The sequence below is a fragment of the Mesoplodon densirostris genome, chromosome 10 (assembly GCF_025265405.1).
Source record: "Mesoplodon densirostris isolate mMesDen1 chromosome 10, mMesDen1 primary haplotype, whole genome shotgun sequence".
Classification (NCBI taxonomy): Eukaryota; Metazoa; Chordata; class Mammalia; order Artiodactyla; family Ziphiidae; genus Mesoplodon; species Mesoplodon densirostris.
The window spans coordinates 44,887,650-44,907,588 of record NC_082670.1 but is presented as its reverse complement, the minus strand read 5'-3'; the positions used below and the strand labels follow the sequence as shown (position 1 = coordinate 44,907,588).

The 19,939-nt window shown below is 40.4% G+C and overlaps 1 protein-coding gene and 1 pseudogene across 3 annotated transcripts in view; both read right to left on the bottom strand.

Moving 5' to 3' along the window:
* PRIM2 (DNA primase subunit 2) overlaps positions 1–19,939 on the bottom strand; it is a 298,019-nt gene that overhangs the window by 102,934 nt on the left and 175,146 nt on the right. For all 3 annotated transcript variants that reach the window (XM_060109539.1, XM_060109540.1, XM_060109538.1), the window contains one exon: positions 18,602–18,669. In XM_060109539.1, coding sequence (XP_059965522.1) covers positions 18,602–18,669 — 68 coding nt within the window. The remainder of the gene's footprint in view (positions 1–18,601; positions 18,670–19,939) is intronic.
* LOC132497483 (small ribosomal subunit protein eS7-like) lies at positions 5,037–5,640 on the bottom strand (annotated as a pseudogene).

Sequence of the window (19,939 nt, the reverse complement as noted above, 5' to 3'; positions counted from 1 at the left end):
CCAGTTGGGAGATGCTAGCCCACTCCATTGACCACTGTAAGCTTTAGGCTATAAATTGATCACAATCATCTAACAGGACCGCTCAGCTCAAATAGATGAACAAATACAAAAGTCCTGTATAAATGGTAAAATGATGTACAAACATGATCATAGTCACTGAGTAGTTTTCTCAGCCCAGATTAATGCAGTATACAAAGTACAAAGAGAAGATGTATAAAGAGGACACATATGTTTGCCTGAATGCCAGTATAAAATGCTTGTCCTCAAAGTTTTAATAGAATATGCAAAGGGACCAAATTCCAAGAAAAAAAAGTTAAGAAAGAGAATGGTAGCAATGATAAATGCAAAGAATTTACTGGGTATAAATAACTACAGAGAGACTATAAGGAAACCGTCAGACATCATACTTCTAAAAATACTGTAAATAGACAAGAAGATGGTCACCAGCCAACCCAGTAAGGGCAAGTGTGGAACCCTGGAAGAAAAGTGACAGAAATGAAGAACTGAAGCATAAGAATTGGGAATGAGATTCCTCTTCCACTCATTCAGAATCAGAAAGGATAACTTATATATCTTGGTTAAAGGAGTTGGTACGTCACAGCTATTTAATACATACTTGAAAAGTTATCGATAGATGAAGCCAAGGGGGAGGATTTTCAGATATAAGAAAGGCAAATCATGAGAAGCAGTGTATCCAATGATCTGCAGGCAGAAAGAACCATAAAAAGATTTTGGACAAGAATTCACATAATCAGGTTTATACTCGAGAAAGAAAGCAGTGTAGAGAAATTACTAGAAAGGGAGGGATTGGGAAATGGAAAACCAGTTGGAAGAATATTGCAATATTCCGGGCAAGAGAAGTTTTTGTAAAGACCTTCAGTAAAGTAATGGCAATAGATGGAGAAAGGAAGGCAAACAAGGTAAAAGAAAAAGGAACAAATAGAGCTGCCATAAAAGAATAAAAATCCTTGGGGCTTCCCTGCTGGCGCTATGGTTAAGAATCCGCCTGCCAACACAGGGGACATGGGTTTGAGCCCTGGTCCGGGAAGATCCCACATGCCACGGAGCAACTAAGCCCGTGCACCCCAGCTAGTAAGCTTGCGCTCTAGAGCCCACGAGCCACAGCTACTGCAGCCCGCGCACCTAGAGCCCATGCTTCACAACAAGAGAAGACACCACAATGAGAAGCCCGCACACCGTAACGAAGAGTAGTCCCCACTCACCGCAACTAGAGAAAGCCCAGGGAAAGCAACGAAGACCCAACGCAGCCAAAAATAAATAAATTTATTTATTTATTTATTTATTTATTTATTTTAAAATCCTTAATAACAAATCACATTAGCTTATGAGACCGGACCTTTGGCTTTTACTTGGAAGTGCCCAGGGATGTTACGAGATGAGACTCCTAACAGCCCCCAGGACAGGTAAGGCACCTTCTACCACCCTCAGAGCCTGGTGGCAGCTTCATATCACACAGTTTCCAAATGAATGCAGCTGCTACACTAATGAGCAAAAACATACATAATGAACTGTCAAAATATAGTCTTAGTTTCATGATTTTAAAAACTTGGTCAATTTTATGAACAAACATTTCTTAATCATGGTACGGGGGAAACAGAAAAAGTAATAAAAATTTTTTATAACTTTTTTTAATTTTTAAAAAAATTTTACTGTAATTTTTAACAGTAAAAACAATTTCTATTTGGTTCGATATACACACACACAAACCCAGCAGAAAATACTATTTTCAGCTCATTTTAAATACTCACAGCTTTAAGAAACACTCACTGTCACTGATGTACAGTTTTAACAAAGGGGATTTAGTCAGCATAAAAGCTTTCCTGCTTCTAACCTTCCGTAAGAGAATAAATTGAGATGTAACACAAATGTAATTTTTTTCAACACAGCGGACCAAAGAACATTTAATGGGCCACAAAAATCAAATTATGTCACTAATCACTATCCTGCCAAATATAAAGAGGAAGTTTTGTTCTTTTTGTTTTTTTGAGGTACGCGGGCCTCTCACTGTTGTGGCCTCTCCCATTGCGGAGCACAGGCTCTGGACACACAGGCTCAGCGGCCATGGCTCACGGGCCTAGCCGCTCCGCGGCATGTGGGATCTTCCCGGACCGGGGCACGAACCCGTGTCCCCTGCATCGGCAGGCAGACTCTCAACCACTGCGCCACCAGGGAAGCCCATGTTCTTTTTGTTTTTTTTTAACATCTTTATTGGAGTATAATTGCTTTACAATGGTAAAGAGGAAGTTTTGATTAATCAGAGAATCTTAAAAAGTCAAGATCTGATTTAATTCTCAGTTTAGCCACTAATTTGCCACAAGTAAAAAAGAAAAAGCGTAAGTCAAACTATGCATTAATTATTCATCCATAAATGTGGACAGTAAGGGATTAGGAGCTATAGTGATTTATTTCCATCCTGTATGCTAATTTATCTTCTGTTTGCTAGAGTATCAGGTGAAAGGCACTAAAGGTAAAATGGTATCATTTTTCTCAAGTCACCAAAAAGCCAAAAAAGTGGTGAAAACAATAAAGATGTGGGTCCATGAATACTGAGTTATATTAGAACACTGTCTGTGGTGAAAGGCGACAGTGTGTGTTTGCTAAAATGTAGCAATTACACAGCACTGTACAAGCAACACAAACACCTTCACTCCCCAAACAGAACTAGAGAAATGCAGAAAACCCAGGACAAACCTTACTTTTTAAAATACCATTAGATTGTCAGGCTCTCTATAAGAGACTTTTTCTACATCCCAGTCGTTGTCCTTTTCTAATTACCTTTTTAAAAAAAGCTTTCAAGAGTCTCTGTATAGCTCCTCAATCCCTCATCAAGCACTTCTGTGACCAAGGAAGAGTCACAAAGTAGTGACGGACCCAAAGGTGCCCCAAACAGTACGACGTGATGAGGTGATGAGAGCCCCAACAAGGCCGCAGAGAACAGGCCCTTCTCAGAGCAGGGGGAGGAGGACAAACCACATGTAGCCCCGAAAGGGCACCTCAGAGGGAGCCGCCCAGGGACAGCATTCAGGATTCTGAGTGTCGTGAGAACGCTGCTGAGATGGCTGAGATGGCTAAGCAGACGCCTGCCGAGCCAGCAGGAACAGCTCAAGGCCGAAGGAGAGGAGGTTGACCATCAGGGAGAAGGCGGGCCTGGGCGGCAGAGGGGAAGAGCAGAAGACCACAGTCAAGGAATAACTGAAAAGTCACAGGCCTGGTTGTTTTAGTGTTTTTACCATTCATAGTTGAACAACTTTATATGTATTAAAATATTCTTAAATTTTGACCCGGTTCAGAAAAGTATATGACATGAGTTTATTAGGGTTGTTGGAGGGTTGTTAAAAGTAAGCATGTGATAAGGAGGTGACATTTGGGGATAATAAAAAAGTCTGTTTTTCTCAGCATCTAGAGGGTTAGCACATATCAGATCCACAGGCAGAAAGACACAAGCAAAGCCAAGGAAATTTCACAGTTTATAGACAAAGATGTTGGGTTAGGTGGCAAAAGAGACAAGCAGAAGCAAGGGGAAAAAAGAGCTGAAACTGGGCAGGTAGGTCCTGAAACGCAGGTCTCTGAACAAAAACCGTTAAAATAAAGAGCCAATTCTATCTCCTTTTGCAATAACATAGTGCTAAATCAAGACTTTAATAAATATTTGAGGTTTTTTCAGGTTTAAAACCTTTAAAAACCTAAACCTATGCATAATAGTATTTTCTAAGAAAACTGAATTTTGCAAACACAGAAGTAATTCAGTGTTTGTCCTTGGTTATTTTGTTCTGTTTTGTTTGGAGGTGATGGTCCTAAGTTATCCAATCTACTATAAGAGAACTAATGGCACACAAAATATATAAAAGCATCTTCTACTGTTGCATTTGTTCAGTAAGCCTACATGCAACTTAATTAAAACTCGGTCACATATGAGGAACTTTTTCCTCCCACACTGTCTTGCTCATTAAACAGTAAGATGTAAGCAGAGTTAGTTTTCCAATAAGGCTAAAAATCACAGTAAACAGAAAATTGTAAAATCAACAGTTTCAACAAATTAAGAGTTGAAAGGAGAAGAGACTTTCAAAGTATCCCTAACACATATTTACATAACCATATATGACATGATCCTATTTTCAATCCAATTAAACAATCCGATGGGGGGGTGGGAGGAGGGCTGAGGCATAACAGAGACAGGAAGGCACAATCAGTCACAGCCACACAGAACCAGTTCTCCCAAACACTACCACACAAACATCAAATCTATACAATAGAAATGCAGTGGATATATAAAGAGGTAAATCAGAAACACATACATCTGCACACATCTGATCTGTGAAAGGCAGACCCATGCCTGGTCTTTGTAGAAACAACAGAAATATAAGCCTCAGTCAATACACCACCAATGTCAACACGAGCACTTAGATTTCAACAGGGAGTTGCTTCTGAGTGCTGAAAATAAGAGGCGAAAACAAAAAGAAATTATATGAAAGTGGATTTGTGGGTCTCATGACAAGATTAGCTGGTTAAGAAAAAAAACCTTTCCTGCTGTGGCCCTGATCTCAGCACATGACGGCCCATCACAACTCTGCTCGAGTGGCCTTCACGAGTCCCACCACTGAGACACAAATGCCACAGGCCACAGCTGGCAAAACGAGTGACACCTCTCCAATCATTTTCCCATTTTCCGATTAGTGATGCAACTTGAGGGAGGGAATAAGGAGTAGTGGAATAGTTGCAACATTTTAGGAATTAGCTGCAATTCTGCCTCATTTGCATAATTTTTCCAAGTCCAATCTGCCCAAAGCAATCAGGGAGCATAGCAGAGTAAGGGAGTGAGCCAAGCAGACTGACGAGGAGCACAGGTATCAGACTCACTGTGTGACTTTGCTTTCAGTTTCCTCACTGGGAAACAGGGATCACAAAAGGCGTCACAAAAGTACCCCTTCTGAGGACTGCTGTGAGGATCAAATGAGATGTAAGACTTTACCGCACGATTTTTCACTCAAATTGTTTTTTTTTAATTGTGAATAATATTTTATTTAGTCATTTTTGTTTACAACTGAAACTCTGGGAATTCAAAATTAATATCCTTGCCCATGAGCTTCTTAGAGACACCAGAAAATGTTCCAACCTTGTGTTCCACATTGTTCTGCTGCGCTTTATCCAAAGGAACCTTTATGAGTTGGCTGCCAACCAGCTTCACGCGGATTCTCTTGCCCACAATCTCACTTGGGAAAACCAAGTCCTCCAGGATGGCATTGTGCACTGCTGTCAGAGTGCAGCTCCTGGGATGCTTTTGCTTATTTTTTGTACAGCTTTTGCAAGTTGGCTTAGGCAGAATTCTCCTCTGCGCGATAAAGACAAGATGCTTCCCGCTGAACTTCTTCTCCAACTCACACACTAGCGGACCTGGATTTTTCTGGAAAGATTTCAGTTGAGGAATGGGAACAAGATTATGATAGCTTTCCGACCACCACCAACTTCAATTTCCTCAGTGGTCATGATGTTCAGCTCCCGCAGCTGGGCCTTGAGGTACAAGTTCATCTCCAGCTTCAGAAGGACCTGGGAGATGCCCAACTCAAACTCATCTGGCTTCGCACCATTGGGCTTGGCAATCTTCATGCTGGAACTAAACATGGCCTGGACCTTGCCAATGCGGCCAACACTTCACTCAAATTGTAATCGTCATTATCATCCAGGCCTCAATTTGTTACATGTGGACACTTTTGTTGTTGTTTCTCTCTACTCTTTAATATTCACCACTTTCTTCCCTTGAATATCAGGAAAAAAATGTATTTCTTTCCTATCTTCTTTATACTATCACATAAAATATTTAATCTTAAAGTAGAATTTAGATGTCCTTGAATAACCTGATGATCTGGAAGGTTTTATCTATAGCTACACTCTTAGAAAGTTTCCACAGTGCAAAACTTCAAACTCAAACACTGCAGGTTTCAATAGAACCCAGCTTTGCAGAGCTGCATATCCAATATGGTAGCCACCAGCCAACTGTGACTAAGCTGCACTTGAAATGCAGCTTAGTCAGAATTAAGAAGTTCCATGAGTGTAAAATTTGCACTGGATTTCAAAGACTTGGTATGAAAAAATGTAAAACATTTCATTAATAAATTTTCCTATCGATTACATGTTGAAGTTATATTCTGGATATGAGTTAAATATTAATGTCACTGAAGTAATTTAAAATTACACATGTGGCTCGTATTTGTGGTGCTCATATACTTCTGGACAGCACTGTCGTAGAGTGAGGACAGTGACACGAAGCAATCAAGTGCTTCCCCTGAGGACTAGGTCCACATAAAGAAATGCCAATTGACCTACCCTGACGACTCCTATTTGCCAAGTGAAGATCAGACTCTGCTGGTCATAAGTGGAATACAAGCTGCAACTGGGCCACTAAAGGAATGACTCAAGTCAGCTGTAAATATGCTTGTTTTCATAACACTGTGCTTGGGAATCAAGGTTCCAAACTTGAGCCACACCCTCCCATTTCTACTATCTGGGAAGCAATCGTGAATTCTGATTAGCTTGGAGGTAACCGGAATCACTGGGGAGGAGGGTGTGTGTATGTGTGACACATTTTTGTCTGGGAGTCTTTGGGGCTGCATGACTCACCTCAACACTTAATCACAACAATCCATTCTCCTCTCATCTGTAAGAAGCTGTGCTGGGGGCCGGGGGTGCAGGTGGGTGGGTATGAGTCCGGAAGACCGCAGGACCCTGGGCTAGGCCAGACAGAACCCGCCTCCCATCCTCAGGGAGCACCTCTACACCCTCCCTCCCCACCAACAAACAGCCTCTGAGGTTCATAAAATAGTAACACAGAAAACACATTTCCTTTCTTCGTCAACTATTCTCCAGTACTCTTGAAAGAGGTTAACCCTATTTACTCCTTTCTATCTGGCAGCTATAGTTTATCACATTTTAAAAACTGGTATCAAATAAAAAAGCAGTGAAGAAAGCATCACGAGTAATCAAAACTGATCCCTGCATCAAGGAAACATATTTCTTTGTTTAAATTAAAAAGTAAGCTAATACATCTTTCAAAATGAACTGTGATTTCCTACATCATTCTATAAAAGTATACCAAGTCCCAATACAACCCTTTCACATGAAGTCAGGTGTAATCATAGCACAAATGGAAAAACAATTTCAAAAAGAGGAAACAAAGGTTTTGCACATCACCCATAATATCCACTTTTGCAATCACAATTTTACCCACTTTGGATGTTAAAAAAAAAAGACTCTGACCACATAAGCTAGGCTATTCAGACATCTAGAAAGCACAATCCCTGCAGTTTGGATTTCTTGGGTGTGTAGGAAATCAAGGGAACCACAGTTACAATATATCACTTCCTGCTGTGAGGATATCACAGGAAAATTCACTCAATAGCTGTCACCACTGAAATTGAAATGAATTTCTTTCTACAGCTAAATCCCTAGTAAATGGTATCCCACTTGTGTTAGCCCAAGTATTTTCCCTGCAGTTACTCCAAACGAGAACACAATCAATAAAATTCTGTTATAAATGAATATAAATTATTTTTCCACAAGCATGAATTTTACTCAATTTTGCGTAAAAAAAATTCTCTCTGAAAAACTACCATCAGACGATACATAGGATAATGATCTGTATTTCCCTACAATTGAGAGAAGCTGTATGATTTCAAGAGGTGCACATACACAATAAAAAAACAAGCTCATATGGGTTTCCACATCAGGTGAGAACTACAAACAGCACAATCACTACTCTTCTTTGTTTTAGGTTGGCCTCATCTTTTCCCATATGGTCCACATTATTCTATTTATTCCCATTTCTAAGCTGCAACAGTCCAATGAACTAAAAGAGAGTTGAAAGTTGCACCTCATTTTTCTATAAAAAATATCTGTACCTGGGGCTTCCCTGGTGGCACAGTGGTTGAGAGTCCGCCTGCCGATGCAGGGAACATGGGTTCTTGCCCTGGTCCGTGAAGATCCCACATGCTGCGGAGCGGCTAGGCCCGTGAGCCATGGCTGCTGAGCCTGCGCGTCTGGAGCCTGTGCTCCGCAATGGGAGAGGCCACAACAGTGAGAGGCCCGCATACCGAAAGAAAAAAAAAAAAATCTGTACCTCACAATTGTCAAAAATCATGGAATTGCACCCTTAAAATGAGTGCATTTCACTGTATGTAAATTATACCTCAATAAAGTTGATGTAAAATGTAAAATATACACATACATCCCTATAAGATAGTCACACTACAGTGCTACATAGATGTTTGCACCATACACACTTAAAGCCCCCAACAAAGATCTCTATTTTCATGAGTACGTTTTTTATACTCCTTTTACATTCTTAGCATATTCTGGGAGTATAATGACCCCTAAGTAGAGGCTGTTCTGACTTGGCTTTGTTTGACCCTGGATAGTCAAATGATTGCAATAAAGAAATGTTGCCTGAGAGATTGGCACTGAAAAGTTGAGGGCGTTGAGGGCGGGGTGGGCGTGAAATAAAGTTCTAACACACAGGAGAACTAAGACATTAAATTGATGGTCATCGTCTCATTTCCCCACAATGTACAGAGGGCGGGATGCTTCTGAGATGCGCTATCACAGGTCTACAGCACCCGACGATGCCCCCTCACACTTGTTCCCTAATAATAGAGAGAACCAGGGACATGAAGGTGGGGGTTTGATGGAGGTTTGGAAGGGAGGGGAGAAGAAGGGGAGAGCTAATGAGGATTATTATTACAAGTCACATCCAGAGATCATGTCACACACTTTTCCTACACACTCTGTCACTCTTGCACAGCCATTAACAATGGCTCATCATGTTAAGGTCTTCGTTTCATAGATCTAAACAGCAAGGTTCATAATAGCTTTGGTTTTCTTTTGTTTTTAAATACAGTCTTCAACATTTGGATAGGTCACTGGGGAGAAAGAAAGGGGGTCCTTCTGAGGTCACACAGAGAAACAGAAAGGACTCTCTTCGGTTAGCTCCTGATTCCAGGAGAAACAGTCCCAAGTCCCAAAACAAAAGGCAAAACCAGTGTTGAATTTCTACAATGTATAATGAGTGTTTCTTTACCAAAGCTTTTCCTTGGAAATGACAGAAAATTCACCAACATTTTGTCCAAACTATTATACCATCTCATCCAGTCTCAACATTTAGTAGCTTAAAAAACCTAAATGAGAGGTAAAATTTTAAAACCTAAAAGTGTTCTCTCCCAGCACTGGCTCATTCAGGAGTCTTCCTGAGGTCCAGCCCCTGTTACAGCAACAGGAAGAGAGGTAAACAGAAGGAAGGATGCCTTGCTCTCATGGAGCTTACACTGCAGACAAACACACACCAAAAAACAAATGAATACATAAAAATGACCATTTCAGCCAGTGACGCTGCTGTGAGGAAAACAGAGCGGGTGACAGCACAGAGGCCCTGGGGGTGAGTGTGAGCTGGGTGACCAGAAGCAGCCTTTTGTGAGGCTGAGAGGACACAGTTACATCATGTGACCAAGGTCCCCAGTGGCCTCCTGTGGACAGTATGTACGCCGTCCACCAAGGACCACAGCAGCTCAATTAAAAATGGGCTTTTTATTCCCTTTGTATCAATGTTATCTTTTTAGAACTACCTTCTAAACAGTAGTTACAAACAACTGAGAGGGCGCTACACCTTCAGTGAGTCTGGGCTGTCTGTCTATCCGCAGCCCAATCTATTAAGTGTTTTGTTTTTACTGTGAATTGTGCCTGGTTGCCAGGGGGGTCTTCTTAGGTTCACTAAACATTTAGACTCACAAGATTTCCACAAGTGGCACCAGGTAGCTCAGAAAGACCCAGGACAGAACCCCAGCTCACCAGCTGGGCAGCGTGAGCACTAGACCTCCTGCAACACCTGCACAGGTGGGCGGCTCGGGGGCAAGGAGGGCACGCCCACACCCGGAAGCATAGGGCTGCTGCAGCTCAGGGACCTCAGACCCCTCAGTGGCCACAAGCCCTTAGAACTACGTCCACAGCCACCTCAGACTTGGAACTCCAAATCCATTAATCTAGAAACTATTATTATACTTTAAAAAATATATGACTATGTAAACATATTTCAAATATGACAGAGAACTGTGCTGTCCAATCCAATAACCATTAGCTACAACCGGCTACTTAAATTTAAATTAATTAAAATAAAATTACAACCTGCGTTCTTCAGTCACACTAGCCATACTTCAAGCACTCAACAGCCATAAGCAGCTGCTGGCTGCTGGGTTGACGGCACAGGTACAGAACATTTCCATCACCACACAAAGTTCTACTGCACAGCACTACACAAATTACTTTTTTGCTGCTAATATATTACAGTAACTACCACAATGCTTTATCAGGCTTTTTAAGAAAATTGTTTCCCATAGCATAGTCATCATTTTGTACCTTGTTAGTGCTTTATGCCTAACACAGTGTAAAATAACTAATTTTCTTTATTACTTAACTAGAGAACAATCAATATTTTAAAGAAACCCAAAGAGTGAAGAATACGAAGTTTAAAAACTACAGACAATGAAACTACTTGAAAAATATAAACAATCATAAACTTTGCTTTCCAGGAAGACTGACAGCATCCACAATCCATAAATCCCTAAGAAACCTTGGAGTCAGAAATCTGACATTTCTACTTGGGAACAAGCTGCAAGAACACTGTGACATGCAAGGCTGTGTGCCACAGAATCGTGTCCCTCTACTGTGATTTCCATGATGCTATGTGCCCCACAGAATCAGGTACCTCTACTATGCTAACAGCCATCATAATTTACTATAATTACTTTAAGATTCTCTCTTTTCTGAGCAACACTGAGTCCTATAAGAGCAGAAATAAACATGTATCCCTAGAACCTAACACCATGCCTGGCACCAAGTAGTTCCTGTAATATGTGTTAAATTAATAATAAATAAAACAAACTCTTAGAATAAAGGTTTGTGACCATGTATTTACCTCCACAAGTCACAGCCACTACATACAACCTCATTACAAAGTCTGCTGTTTACAAAGGTATCTATTTGCCTTGGCAAGATGGCCAGTTGAAGAGACAGGAAAGACTTTCCTATCTTCTTTCTATATCACTGAAAAGAAAATCAGTACTTTATATTTCTGTAAAAATCATTCTGTAAAAATCATTGTTATATTTCTGTAAAAAATCCTTTTTTAACTTTAAAACATGTTAAGCTAACAAAGTGACGTAACTAAAAACCCCAGGGAAATTTAGTATTGTATATAAATTAAGAGTGGTGGCTTACTTGTAAAACTGATGAAAAGTGATGTTAAAAGCTGTTTTCAACCTCCCAAGAGAAAACCCTCACATTAATAGGCAGATCAATGGTCCTCCAAAGATGTTCACTCATGAATATGTTAGGTTATGTGGGAAAAAGGACTCTGCAGATGTCATTAAAATTAAGGACCTTGAGATGGGGCAATTATCCTGGGTATACATGTGGGCAATGTAACTACATAGACTGTAAAAGCAGAAAGCTTTCTCAGGGTGGGGGCAGAGATGCAGTCGCAGAAGTCAGTTCTGACACATGAGAAGGACTGATGCACTGCTGCCGGCTCGGAGAGGGGACCACACGCAAGGACCAGAAAGAGGCCTCTGGAGCTCAGGGAAAGCAAAGGAAGGAATGTGGGCCCCTGGCTGACAGCCTGCCAGGAAATGGGGATCTCAGTCCTGCCACCACAAGGAACTGCACTCAGCCAGCAACACGCATAAGCTTTAGCAGCACACTCTGCCCCAGAGCTTCCAGCAACAGCCACAGCCCTGCTGGCATCTTGATTTTAGCTGCGGGAGGCCCATGTGGGATTTCTGACCTACAGGACCGTATGATAAAAATGAGTGCTGCTTTAATCCATTCAATTTGTGGTAATCTGTTACGGCTACAACAAAATTTTCTAATCTAGAGACACTAATAAGGTTTAAAATTCAGCATCCTGAATTCTGTCTTCTTCAAGTCACTGGTTCACTTGCTAAGGACGTGGCTACTTCTCGCCTCTCTTGTCCCTGTAAAGCTGTAAGCCACCTAGGCTGCTGCTGCTCTCTGTCCTATCTCCGTCTCCTGGGAAACATCTCCGCTGCAATCCCTCTTAATGCAGTCATCACAGCATATCTTCCCCCCAGTGGACCTCACCTGGCCACAAAGAAGCTGCTAACACTCTGTAATTGTTCTTCACAGCTTTATTCAACCAAAAAAAGCCTGAATACCCAGTAAAATGGGAATGGTTAAGATAGATATATCTATCCTCAATTGAATACTATAAGTCACTTAAAAATGGAGCCATGAAAAGTAATCTTCTACTTTACTACATGGGTATGACATACTAAGTGAAAAAAAATTTTTTTAAGTTTAACCATTTCAATTATTATTGCGTAAAAATATAAAGAGATTACAACAAAAGCCTAGCAGTGGTTATATTAGTGAAGCAGGATTTGTTTCTTCTATTTTTCCAAATTTTATATAGTGTGACTATAAATTTTACCAAAAAACATTAAATGACATAAAATTTGTAACATAAGCCACATACACCTCTCTCCTTCCTCTGCTTGATTAAGCTGCAGCAACTATTCCAGTACAGCCGCACATGCGCACACACACGCATGTGTGTGTGTGTGTGTGTGTGTGAGTGTGTATAGATTGGTCTTCTTTCTCTGTTAGCATATAAACATCTTGAGCTGAGGGACCACATCTCTTAGCATCTTTGTACACAGAGTATCCATTATAGTGCCCTTAACACAATGGGAGGATTTTAATAAAATGCTCACTCTTGACAAAGTACATCTCTAAAAAGGCATAAACATTTTCAATACAAAGGTGAAAAAAAATAACTCAAAGACCATAAATAATGGGAAAGAACACATTCTTTCTAATTTATTAATATCTTACAAGGCACCTGAAACATCTTCACAATAATCACTGAGCTAAAAGCTTATGTTGCTGCATGTAGAAAAGGAAATAAATATAGTCAAGTTAATGCCAAAGCTTAGGAACAGGTGATGAGGAAGAGCTGACGAACAGCTGGAGTCCGTGGACCACGTTAATGAGGGTCTCACTTCAGCCCTCACCTGGTGGGCATCCTGATCTACCAAACCTTTCCTAACACATGAACGCCCAACAATTTTCTGATTTCAAAATGAGAACTAATTCAAAAAGAAAACACTGGGTACTGTACCACCATGGATATTGGGAAAAGCTTTCTTACAGAGATTGCATTTCTGATATAAAATCTGTGTCAGCATATTCTTCGGAGGAATGAATAGAATGTACTGCATTAAGAAAAAAAATTTACAAAATAATTGTTGGTAATAATACCAACTGAAGAAAAAAAAACCAACTGAAGGAAGATGCTTTCATTATTTTAAATGATTTTCAAATAAAGGTCAATATAAACATCTGCTTAGAAATTCAGGATGCATTACAAGTTAATCCATGCGATACAGTTCAAGTATTTACTACAGGTAATGCTTCTCTTTGCTAGCTTCTCTTATCTATACTTGATTTCTGTTTTATTCTTAGGTTGAAATATGCTAATAAAATTAGGAAAAATAGTGTAACAAATACATGGTTTTGAAATTATTCTTTAATTTTTAATCAAAGAATTGGAAAATCATTAAATTTATTGGCAAAATATTAAATGAGAACAATATTCACTTCATATCTTGAGGTGGAGAGGTGAAGGAGGAAGACACACTGTGGGGAAAGGCATTATTTTTAAGGAAAAAAAAAATCATATCCAAGTAATCACATGTAGATTGTGGGCTACAAGTTTTCTTCTGCAGTCTCACCTATTTACACCTAGCATTTGTAAATAATACAATAAATAAAAATAACAATCTTTAACATAAACACCCTTGGTAGTCTAATACATTTTTATAAATATTATCCCACAGGTACCAACATTAGGGTAGCAAAGACACTTATACACAATAAACTTCTACATTTACAGGAACATATCCCAAGGCCTTTATATATCTCCAAGTTAGAAAATCAGTACATGACATAATTCACCCTAGAAAATGCAGTGATGTGTGAGGATGTGTAAGGTCACCCTGAGATGTGGACTCATTAGATGATGTATATAACGATATGTGACTTGAGGAGAGCAGAAATTATGATTTACACAAATTCTCTCTGGCATTTCTGAATTTAACATGAACTTCCTGAGGCTCCACCACTAAACTTTAAAATAGGGATAATGACAAACAACCGTCTACCATCCTCACTGGGGTGTTCTGAGTATGAACTAAAAAGCCAGTTTGGACAGTACTTTGTAAACTAGCCAGTTTGATTTCTTGGTCCCATGTCCTCCTCCCTCTTCTAAATACTTGCCCCTTCAATTACTTCCTCTTATTCCCATAAACCTCGTTTCTCCCTGACCGATAAACATTGCTCATCTTTCCAGCCTTCGGGGAAAAATGAAACACTTGCTTCAACCATGACACTCATGGGTACAGTCCCCTTTCCTCCTCGCTCTGCCAAGAGCAGTCTACGCTCCCCGTATGCCCACAGCCTCGTTCCGCATTTCCTCCTCGACCCCCACCCCAGGGATAGACTTGCATCTGTACCACTGCAAGGCAGGGGCTGAGCCACCCGTGGCTCCCATGCACCTAATCCAACTGACGAGAGGAGATTCTGACCTGACTTCCCATGCATTTAACAGTGTTCACCTTTCTGAAAGCTTTCCCTTAGCATTGTTGATGCCACCACACCTTGCTGTGCTCCTGTTTCACTTGAGATTCCTCCCTGGTGCCTTTACTGGCTTCCCTTTTAACTCATCTCCTCCCTCCATCACTGCCCATCACAGGTCACTTAAACACTAACTTCTATGGGTTCTATTCAGGGCTATTTCCCCTTTTCTTATCACTCTATATTCTCTCCCTGAGTGATCTCAACCATCCATCCCCCTGATTTTAACCACCCCTATATAGTGGAGATTAGCAAACGTCTCTCTATAAACCTCTCTCTCAAACTGCAGGTCTATATTCAGCTACTTACTAAACACCCCCCATACGCTCCACCAGCATCTCAACTTTAAAATGTCTTAACCCACTGAACCTACGATCCCAGCAGTCCAATTCACCCCCTTGTCCTCCTTTACTCTCCTTCACGGTCACTGACAACATCCTCCCCGAAGTGAGATCAAAGTTCAGTCCAATCTGAGCATCACTGTGAGCCACCACTGTGCTAAGGGGTGTGGAATCCAAACAACCACTTCATGACCTCATCACTTAAGGAAATGTACTTTGTGTTTAATTCCATTCAAAAGGTTTACAAATGTTGTAACGTGTTTAAGTGCCTATCTCTCAAATGAAATCAAAACTGTAAATTCCTTGAGAACAGAAATTGTCTTTTTTTTCTTTTTAATCCCCGGCACATAATAGGTGCTCAGTTACTGATGGATGCTACTAATGAATGGCTTGCATTTCCATAAAAGATTGAAGCAAAATGCTTTCTGTGGTTAATTTGACTTTTAGCTATATAACTAGGTTCAACTAAGAAAATCTGGACACATCACTTCTACATTCTCAGAATGATATATCTTGTTAAGCAATATACTAAATTATTAGGTTGGCAAAGTGTTACACTAATTCTCTTTGAATATTTAAGTCCTGTAAAATGACTTGAGAATTTCTCTGTATTGCTACTTCAATTTTTGCGGATATTGGTATCATCTCCCAAATTAGTTTTATTGACAAACTTAATTAAAACACTACTCACCATTCCTCTTTGACCATTAGAGGCACTAAACAAAATTAGACCTAATAATGATTTCAGTTTCAACCTCCTAATGTCCACCACCCCTTCTAGGTTATATTTAAACTATACAGTTCATGCAAATCAATGATGATTATTTTTTCCTAACAAGATTATCATTAGCATCTTTCAAGCCAAACAGTATTCTTTCCTATTTTGACCTAAGCAAAAGGAAGGTAAAAGAAAAATATTACATTTAGACAGCCAAGAGACAATTCAATACACTTGAAAGGCTTTTCACAAGGTTACTTTTTGTAACAGGAAGAGTCCAACTATGCACATCAGCTGCCACCCTACATACAGATGTCTCTGACATGGTAATAAAACAAGAAATCATTTGGTTTAATAATAATAATAATAATAATAATAAAAGAAGCAACATCAGTTGGTGCATATTACATGTAGCATCTAGCCCTGGTTGCTTAGCAAACAGCCACAAGTGACTTCCACAGAGAATGAAAGCCCTAAATGAATGTACAGTTTGTGCAAGTTTCAAGGACTCAAGAAGACGTGTCAGTAGTTAATCTAAACTCTAGCTGACAATGACCACACTGGGGTGGAGGAAGGAGAATCCATCATTATCTCACAGAATCAAGCACTGACTAGATGTGAGATCCAGCCCTTTAGGTCTATGTCTTCTGACTCAATGGTTTTATAGGGGAAAGAACTGTAACAATATGATTATTATAAAAACTTTATGCAGAAAAAAACCAACAAAATTTCACTGGTATAACACGTATTCATTCATTCAACAAAACACATAATGAAGACCTATCATGAAAAGCACTTTGCAGCTCTGGAGCAGCTCATACTATAATGGAGAAATCAGGCAAGGAAACAAGCGATTACAATATTATAGGTTCTGTAACATGGGGAGCCATGCAGTATTACGGGGACACAAACACCTGAGAGGGAGATGGGGCAGGGGAGGGAGGGTGAGAACCAAGTGGTCAGGGAGAGCCCATCAGAGGAGGCGAACAAGAACAAGCAACCATTAGTCAAGTCACAGAGGTGGAGGAAGGGGAAAAGAACATTCCGGGCAGGATGAAATTATCTGCAAGGGCACTGAGGAGAGCAAGGCCATGTCACACTGGAGGAGCTTCAGGGCACCTGCTGGCAGGAGAAGTCAGGGTGTCAGTACTGACAGAAAGTCCAAAGAGCCAGGCCAGCTCCTTCCAGAAGGACCTCATCTGCCAGGCTGAGAAGTTCTCACATCATCCCGGGGGAAATTCAGGAGACGGAATGCTTTTAAACCGAGGAATAATATAATCACTGCAGCAGTGATGTGAAATATAGAAGGCAAATCGGGCAAAGATAAGAGGCCACCAGAAGGAGCTGCTCAGGCTGGCATTGGGAGGAGAGGGGGGCAGGGGAGTGACTCACTAACACAGAGCTCTCAGAAATTTAACAACTCTGTACAGTATTCATGCTACTCAGTCCCTCGTGAAGTGTTAGTCTGGACCCACCGTCCCCAACTGGAGAGGAGAACAGGAGAGGAGGAAAAGAGGGAGCAGGGAGGCAGGGGAGGAGGAAAATGAAGAACAATGAAAGACTGGAAATTAACGTCCATGCCAATTTCTGAAGGAGCAGTAGCATTCTAGCTTTCAAAAAAATAAAAAGAAACCATAGAGAAAAACACTGAAGGTGCTTGGCTGCATAAAACTTGAAAATGTAGGTATGTTGGATAATACAACATAATAAAAAACTTTCAGAAAAAAAAAACGTTTGTAACAAATATAACAAAGAGTCACTATCCTTTATATCTAAAGTACATAAGATCAAATAATCAAAAGATGCTATCAGTAAATAGGCAAAGATACAGATAGTTAATCCCACCTCAAAAAATGGATAATAAAATGATTTAAGATCATTCTTAATAATAATCAGTGCAAAGTACATAATACCAACAGTATCTTTATGGTAAACCTATTAAATTAGCAACTATTTTAGCTGTCCCTTCTTGTTCAGAGTACAGCAACATGGGGGATCTTGTATGAAAATACAAGTAGAATAAGGTTTTTGAAAAAGAAATAAATATACTTAAATCTTTAAAACGGTTCATATGCTTTCACAAAGTCCACTTCTTAAAACCCATGCTAAGGAAACAATCAAAACCACAGATAAAGATTTACATACCGCATTTTTTACACTAGTGAAAAGAATGAAAAATGGTCTAAATGCTCCCCAAAGAATGATAAATATACTATAGGACACCCATACAAGAAAATATCATATAATCATGAAAAACTATGTTTGTGGAGAGATTTTAGTAACAGAAAAAATGAAAAAAAATAGTGAATTATATAAAAGTATAATTACAACACTGAGTTTTAAAACAGCACAGAGGAAAGCAGTATTATTTCTGAATAGTAACGATAGGTTTTTCCTCCACCTTTCCTGTATTTTCAAAGTTTGTTTTTTAAATAATGAGGATAAATTATTTTTTTATTTAGAAAACAAATATAACTTATTTCAACTACCCCCAACAAAATATGTGCAGGTTCCCATAGTTTGTCTCAGCCTCGCAGTTAAGCAAATAGCTCATTCCGTTGAGATCTTTCTGAACTCAGTCATCACTACTCATTTTAACTTCAACTTATCAACCAGTTCTACATACTTTTATAGAATTAAAAGAACTTTTTCTATAGTACCCTGAAGTCAAGGGTAACAAGCACATTGCACTAGGAACTTCAACTTAAATCACAGAATTACAGAAAAAAGAAAAAAGAAAGGCTTTGTAAAGTTTTTAAACATCGAAGAGGCTTTAACCACTGTAATGCAGGTGGATTTACAAGTTTGACAGGCTGGGCCTTTGTATTACCTGAGGTGGTTGAGCAGAGGCTGGAGTCTCTCATCCGACTGCACAGCGGGCAAGGACCTGGCTGTTAACTGAAAGCAGAGAAGGAGGTGAGTAACCACAGCAAATGCCTCAGACTGAACTCATCTGAACTACATGCAAAATGAGGACCTGGGGCTTCCCTGGTGGCGCAGTGGTTGAGAGTCCGCCTGCCGACGCAGGGGACACGGGTTCATGCCCTGGTCCGGGAAGATCCCACAAGCCGCAGAGCGGCTGGGCCCGTGAGCCATGGCGCTGAGCCTGTGCGTCCGGAGCCTGTGCTCCACAATGGGAGAGGCCACAACAGTGAGTGGCCCGCGTCTCGCAAAAAAAAAAAAAAAAAATGAGGACCCGGAGAGCTGAAGGAGATGGGGGGTTCCTAAAATGTAAGGACACTGTTCTTTTTTGTTTTTTTTAACATCTTTATTGGAGTATAATTGCTTTAAAATGTTGTCTTAGTTTCTGCTGTATAACAAAGTGAATCAGCTATACATATACATATATCCCCATATCCCCTCCCTCTTTATTGGAGTATAATTGCTTTAAAATGTTGTCTTAGTTTCTGCTGTATAACAAAGTGAATCAGCTATACATATACATATATCCCCATATCCCCTCCCTCTTGTGTCTCCCTCCCACCCTCCCTATCCCACACCTCTAGGTGGTCACAAAGCACCGAGCTGATCTCCCTGTGCTATGCGGCTGCTTCCCACTAGCTATCTATTTTACATTTGGTAGTGTATATATGTCAATGGCCCTCTCTCACTTCGTCCCACCTTACCCTTACCCTTCCCTGTGTACTCAAGTCCATTCTCTGCGTCTGTGACTTTATTCCTATCCTGCCCCTAGGTTCATCAGAACCAGTTTTTTTGTAGATTCCATATATATGTTTTAGCATATGGTATTTGTTTTTCTGACTTACTTCACTCTGTATGACAGACTCTAGGTCCATCCACCTCACTACAAATAACTCAATTTCGTTTCTCTTTATGGCTGAGTAATATTCCATTGTATATATGTGCCACATCTTATCCATTCATCTGTTGATGGACACGTAGGTTGCTTCCATGTTCTGGCTATTGTAAACAGTGCTGCAGTGAACATTGTGGTACATGACTCTTTTTTTTTTTTTTTTTTTTTTTTGCAGTACACGGGCCTCTCACCACTGTGGCCCTTCCTGCTGTGGAGCACAGGCTCCGGACGTGCAGGCCCAGCAGCCATGGCCCACGGGCCCAGCCGCTCCACAGCACATGGGATCCTCCCAGACTGGGGCACAAACCCACGTCCCCTGCATCAGCAGGCGGACCCCCAACCACTGCACCA